Here is a 6,917-nt window from a genome sequence, read left to right as displayed (position 1 = left end):
CCATCTAGTGCAAGGTGCTTCTGGTCATTTGTTTGCTCTAGCGTAAAGGTTACCTTTGTGGCCCCCATCCCCACCGCCAGAGATGGTGGCTTGACTCTAGCCCTAGGCCTCGTCAGGCTGCCTCTGATGCAGCAGAGTCCTAATGGCTGCTTTTCCCAAACAGCCTTGGGCTCTACACATCACCTGTCGGTTATTCTGGGGTCAGCGTGATTTGCTGGCTGGCCATGTCTGCTGTGACTAGCGGCTTCTGAAATGAATGAACATATAAATCCACAATCTTTTTTTTAAATCCTATTTTAAATAAATGTATGGAACAAGAACTGACTTCATTCTGATTTGTAGGCAGGAAGAGAGCATTTTTGTTTGTAATGCAAAGGAGTCTTATTTACAGCCACGACTAGAACTACCTCATGTAAGATTGGGGTTAAGCAGTATCTGGAGTTACAATTGGGGGTGTCTCCTTATTTTGGTACATTCTTGTGGCTGTTTTCTGCGAGTTCAACCTGCGTGGCCAGAGAGCAGCACAGCAATCGTGTGCAAATAAGACCTCCAGCCTTAGAAGTAGATCCATTTTAAAGGCCTTGGTTTACCATTTCAGACAGAACTCTTGCAGGAGACTGTTTCTTTCATTGCCCCATGGTTATGAGGAATATAGCGAGAGACGCAGTTTCCTTCTTTTATGAGGTTCTTATTTTCCTGGGTCAAAACCCAGAAAATGAACCCTGATGAACAACCCCAGACTTCAGCAGCTATTTTCAACATGTTCTGAGATGTAACCTGGGAAAACAGTCGGTACAGATCTGTCTTTGGATGTTTCTTTTGGGGCATCTTCCATTACCTCCATAGAGTGATAACATGCTTTGTACACTGTAGAAATTACAATTCATCCCTAAAACATATCATCTACATGGAGGCAAGCGTTTTTCCTCTAAGCTGCACTAACCACCTTATAGCGGCAGCTGAGTGAGAAAATATAATTCCACCCCACCCTCAGGTTCCTCAAAAATTATGGTAAGCAGTAGAGCTGACTCGGTAACTACAGATTTTAGTTCCTTGCTGTTATGTTGCTATGGTGCTGTGTAGTTGTATGGTATGTCGCAGTCCCGTCTAGCTATCTAAAGTTTAAATAACCAGGTCTTTTTGTATCCGAGTACCAAGTGAGATCTCTAGTGGCCCATGGTACACAGATTCTCTTCAAGCCACTCTGAGCCTGGCTTTGGCCAGGAAAGGGCAGCCTATAAATCTATTAAGTCAAATCAAGAAGGCTGTAGGGCTCTGCTGATGCTACATAGGCAAAATCAACCCACAGTGCAAGGAACAAAAATACAGAAACACAAACTTCCCGTCCCTCCAATTTGATTACAGGGGCTAGGCTTGTAGCAAGAAGAAAAGAGGGCATCGAGGGTTGCCTTTCGGATATGACAGTGTTATATGCCTTTGGTCACGTCACTTTTCTTCTAGAAATGTTAAGAGTTTGCTTGGAGCAAAGTCTACAAATCCAGCTAGTGCAAACAGAGATTGTGGCAGCAATTGAATGTTCTGGCTTAGTGATTTCTCTGCTGGGTGTTTGCAGGGTGCTGTTTTAATCTCTGGTGGCTTAGCCAAAAACATTCTGAATTGGACCGGGTAGATTCCTGGCATTGGCTTGATGCCCCCATTTCAGAAACTCCCTGGCTCTCAGTTAAACTTTGCCTACATCCATAGCAAAAATGTAAGCAAGAAAACATTTGGGGAGCAGTTCCCCTCATTTAATAAAGAATTTTTTTGAAGGAGCACAGGAGAGAATGATTACTTGCCTCGGCTGTTAAACAGCATAGAAATGAAGTAGCAACACACAGAAATCAAATAGGGCTTGGACTGGCACTTGTTTGTCCTGCGTTACAAGATGTACGACCAACAACGACTCAAACGAGTACAGGCAAGATCAGAACAACTGTAAGGTGAATTAGGCTGGGGCGAGTGGGTGCAAAATTCCCAGGGGCAACCCCATTTGCTATGTAGATTTCTTAGAGAGCAGAGCCAGTGTCTGCTCTCCTAGATGAATGTCATCTGAGCAGCTGGGTTCATTTCCCCTGCTTGCAAGGAAGGACTACCAAGAGCCTTCTGATTTTTGCTGTCTGTCTGGGGCAAAGATACAGCTGTGTTGGACATTTGTAGAAGACTGGGGGCGTTTCTACTAAGATGCCCCCTGGGCTATGGCTCATGGCTGCTTGTGCAGCAATACATTCCTTAGTCTAAAGGTTTCTAAAGATTCTCATTTACTTAATATGCTGGTATTTGCTCAGTACGGAAAACAATATTAATTTGCCTTGAGCAACATAAAAACCTTCAACTGGGTCTGGGTACAGGAAAATAATGTGCTTGGCAATGTTTTGAACTGAATGCTCATAGGACCAAAAAAGTAAACATCCCTTTCCTCTATGAGGAAAGGTACATTGTTTACTCACCAAGAAGGTCCTTTCCACTCTGAAGTAGAAGGTCATCTTGGAGCTCCGGGTGTTTCTCCTGCCTCTCCAAGCAATGGGACGAGAAACACCCGAAGCTCCAAGATGACCTTCCTTCAGAGCGGGAAGGAACCTCAGCTTGAAATGCAGTGTGACAGTGTGGTGGTGAGTCTCCTATACCAATTTGAATTGTTTGGTGCATCTCAATTTGATCTTGCCACCCACTGTCAGCCAAACAAGTTTGAACAGCGGGCTCTGCTTATGTGACTTCCTCCTCCCGCCTCACCGAGACAAAAGAGTAGGGTGCAGATGACTGTTAGCTGCATTACAGCAGCTTATAAACTGGTCTTGTACAAAGTTTCTCACGTAGGCTGAGTGAGTATTGTTTGCATGCTGCCTGGAAGCAAAACTTTTGTAAGCAGGAAGATTGCTTTCAGGCCCCGAGTGTGGTACAAATGAGTTACAGTGGCAAATACGGGCAGATCACGTTAGAAGTTACACCATCCTATTACAATCTTTCTACAGAGTACCTGCAGTCACACAAGAGTTTTATCTATAATGTGTCATGAGTTAAATCAACCATACCTCTGCCGCTCTTTTGAAACACTACAGCCAACTAGCTCTACTGGTGGATGCCCTGGGCCTATGCAAGTTCCATCAGCGGTCACCCCATGGCAAACTGTTACCTGATAGCTGACAGGTAGTAACTGAACCAGTCAAGGCAGAGCCTGGGCTTTCAAGCCCTCAAGCTGCGATCCCTTTACAGATGTATACAAAGGGCATATATCTTAGGACTCACTAGGTACTGAGAAAAATCTGTCTGTTCATCAAAGTGTGTCTTATGTACGATGCTGGAAGCAACATAATGCTTTGTTCGTTTAGCCCATCCTAGGTCATGAAAGGTTGGGTTGTTGCTGTAGACAAATGTGTCTAAGGAACAATGGTGCCTTTTCCAACACATGCCAGGGTTGGTGTGTATTGTCAAATCCATGGGCAGGAGACTGTCCATCTCATCCTATTGTATAAGTGCTGAATCAGTCTGTATGTCATTAATAAAGCAGAGTATCTTCTAGTGGATGTGTGGAATGTGTTTCAGCTCTCCTAAGTTGCACAAAGCAACTCCATTGGACTCACAATCAAACATGAGGACTTTGGGTTCTAGCATTTCACTGTGGCAAATGTGCCTCCTTCTCTGGGAGTACGTGCAACAGGGTTCTTTAGCTCATCTAGACTTAAGCAGCTGTATGATGCAGCTAAAAAACGTACTGTTTACACATCAGAAAATCACACAGCCTGTGTTATCTCCATTCAGACACATGGGCCATATAGAAAAAGTTTGACATATGCTTCATATGTCCTAACTTATTAGGAACAAACAAGGCAGTAAGAGTGTACAAACTTTATAGCTGAAACACCAATCGACCAGTCGGATATTGTCAATTGACAGCCTGTTCTTTAACTGCAGTTAGATTTCATGAAGCCAAAAAAGGCCCCTATTCCCTCTTGTATTTCATTTGTTAGCAGAGGCAGGGCTGCTTGATATCCAGCCCTGCAACAGGCAGGGGCAGGGGAAAGCTGCTCACAGTGGAAACCTGCCAACCACACAAGCATCTCCGAACAGGAAGAACTGATTGCTGCCTCTGTTCACAACTGCCTTTCCCCCCCCCCCCTTGTCCTACAACATCAGGCTCGGACGATAAACAAGAACTATTCAGTGAATCTTCCACTTGCAATAATCTTATCCAAGTTTTAAAAACTTTTAAAATTAACTGAATAGCTAATTTTTAATTGTTTCATACTTATTTTTGTGAGTAACATATCAAACTTCATTTTGGTTTTTGCTCTCATAGTATGATGCTGTCAAACTGCTGTTTGACTAGCTCAATGGCCAACCATCACTGGCTTCTTTAAAAATGAGACTCTACTATGGTTTGCCAATGACTACACATGTATAAGCACAGGTGCTGCTAGCCTCTTTATCACACTACCATACACTGATCAGTCTCTTATGCCACATGCAGGAAAATTAAATCAGCAGCAGCTTTAAGGGGGAGATCTTATTTACCGGCTGGTAATAAAAATCACAATGTATTAGGATCTTGATGAGAAGAGACCTCCTTTGACACCTCCAAAGAGTAAACTAAAGAAGATCTTGTTTCTCCTACCCCACTGAGGTAGCATTTGGACTATAATTGTGTACAACTCCCAAGCGGGAGAAGAATGCATGTTAACCACCTCAAATGAAAGAAAGGTGGGGTATAAGAGGAAGCTGGATAGGTATTCATTCTTCTGCCCACAGATACACAAAGTATCTTACGCTGACAAGCCATTCAGCCATCTAGCGCAGTGATCCTTTGTGGAGCTTCTGAGCACTGTTCTCCAGGCCCCAGAAAAGCAGGCAATTGGGATAATTTCATTTTTACTATGGTCCCTAGATAAAACAGTTTTAAAACAACTTACCCGTGACAATTATATCAAGGTTGTACAGATGCAGGGGTTTTGTGTTTGAAGTTGGGTCAGCATATGCAGCTGGTGGTGTAATGATACCACTGTTAAACGCTAGCTCATTTTAAAAGAAACGAAAAAACTCCCAGTCTCTCTCGATGCTCAGTGGTAATTAAACAGTTATATATTATTGTTCATATGCATTTGGGGTAGTGCACAGGACATACAGTAGTCATGTGGCTCTTTTGGTTGATAGGAATTGATAGTGTGGCTCTCCATGATCCATAGAGCCAGTACCACTGATCTAGCCAATCATTATCTGGTTATAACTGCTAACATTTCTTGAGCACCCCTAGTTCCAGAGATCCATTTTAACTGAGAACTTGATCAACAATCTTCTGTATGCAAAGCATGTGGTCTGCCACTAAGCCACAACTCCTCCTTTTGGCATAACCCATAATGCTATCATCCCCCATTCCACTGTGAGAAGGCTCTCCTTAATACTTCTGTTGCCACTGCGCACCCTATTTTAAAAGTACACATTTATTTAAGACACAGCCATTAAGGTTGTAAGATAGACAGCTTCAAATGAGGAGGATCCAGTCTTAGTTTCACATAAGAGAAAGGCTTCCCCTGCTTGGGCAAAACCCAGAGATGACAGACCAAACCAGCGTTCCATAACCGTGGATGGATTCCTTCTTTGCTCAAAGGTTCCATGTTCTAGAATTCAAAATTTCCAAACTGAGCTGAACGATTGTTTGGTTTGGGTTGTGGTTTGTAGCCAATGCGGTCGTGTATCATCTGTTCCCGGCTCTTGTGATCGTTACTCAGTCCCAGAGCTCCCTCGCCATCGCTGGCTCCCACTACATCCACCTCTTCACGCTGCTTCTTACGACTCTGCAAAAAACAAAAAGGTGGTACAACTCTGCACACAAAAGGCTCCCAGGTCCAATCCCTGGCTTAACTCAACATAAGTTTCCTGAATTAACATATAAGACTGACAGAAGACCCAACAAGAGATGGACTCAATAAAGGAAGCCACAGCCTTCAGTTTGCAAGATCTGAGCAAGGCTGTCAAAGATAGGACATTTTGGAGGACTTTCATTCATAGGGTCGCCATGAGTCGAAAGCGACTTGACGGCACTTAACACACAATCGGATGGGAGACCACCAAGGAATACCAGGGTTGCTGTGCAGAGGAAGGCACTGGCAAACCACCTCTGTTAGTCTCTTGCCATGAAAACCCCAAAAGGGGTCGTCATAAGTTGGCTGCGACTTGACGGCACTTTACACACACAGAGGGGTAGAGTGGTAAGCTGCAGTCCAAGCTCTGCTCACGACCTGAGTTCGATCCCGACGGAAGTCGGTTTCAGGTAGCCAGGTTGACTCAGCCTTCTGAGGACGGTGAAATGAGTACCCAGCTTGCTGGGGGTAAAGGGAAGATGACTGGGGAAGGCACTGGCAAACCACCCTATAAACATAGTCTGCCTAGTAAACGTCGGGATGTGACGTCACCCCATGGGTCAGGAATGACCCGGTGCTTGCACAGGGGACCTTTACCTTTATATATATATATTTATGATGTGTGTTGTTTTTTTACTTTTTATGAAAACTTATATATATATATATATATATGTTTTCATAAAAAGTAAAAAAACATAAATTATAAATCACATAAACAAATAACTAAACAGAAAAACAAAAATACAAAAAGAGCACTTATACTACGGTTTTACATTTTCTATTATAATATTATAGAGTAAACAGTGCCCAAATACCCACCGCCCACCTTAAATGTGATGTGGACCTTTACCTTTTTAAAGGGGTAGGACATTTTGCTCCAGGCCTGTTGGCAACTCTGAACACATGCGTCTAGCCACAACGTTTCTTACCTCCAGCTCCTTCCTGGCGCCCTCGAATTCCTCGATATCGTCCAGCTTCAGCTCAAGGCGCGTCGGCTTCCGCCGCAGCATCCTGCGCGCGCTTCTCAGCCAGCCACGGCGGCCTCCCGCGAAGCCGTTCGCCTTT

The 6,917-nt window shown here is 43.9% G+C and overlaps 1 protein-coding gene across 1 annotated transcript; it reads right to left on the bottom strand.

Annotated features, from left to right (window-relative positions):
* Nucleotides 1-5,545: 5,545 nt before the first annotated feature.
* Nucleotides 5,546-6,884, bottom strand: CDC26 (cell division cycle 26). Its single transcript, XM_056860981.1, has 2 exons — nucleotides 6,782-6,884; nucleotides 5,546-5,786 (listed from the first exon to the last, which is right to left on the bottom strand). The coding sequence occupies exons 1-2, from the start codon at nucleotides 6,860-6,862 to the stop codon at nucleotides 5,610-5,612; spliced, it is 258 nt and encodes an 85-aa protein (XP_056716959.1). The 5' UTR covers nucleotides 6,863-6,884; the 3' UTR covers nucleotides 5,546-5,609.
* Between the last annotated feature and the right edge of the window lie 33 nt (nucleotides 6,885-6,917).

The sequence above is a fragment of the Euleptes europaea genome, chromosome 14 (assembly GCF_029931775.1).
Source record: "Euleptes europaea isolate rEulEur1 chromosome 14, rEulEur1.hap1, whole genome shotgun sequence".
NCBI lineage: Eukaryota > Metazoa > Chordata > Lepidosauria > Squamata > Sphaerodactylidae > Euleptes > Euleptes europaea.
Note: the sequence above shows the minus strand (reverse complement) of the source record. Positions and strands in the feature narration are given on the sequence as shown.

Bases quoted from the DNA above. Each gene is read 5' to 3' on its own strand.
- CDC26 (XM_056860981.1), bottom strand. From the start codon at position 6,862: ATGCTGCGGCGGAAGCCGACGCGCCTTGAGCTGAAGCTGGACGATATC. The intron at 5,787-6,781 runs GTAAGAAACGTT...TGTTTTTTGCAG, and splicing joins GCGCCAGGAAGGAGCTGGAG to AGTCGTAAGAAGCAGCGTGA.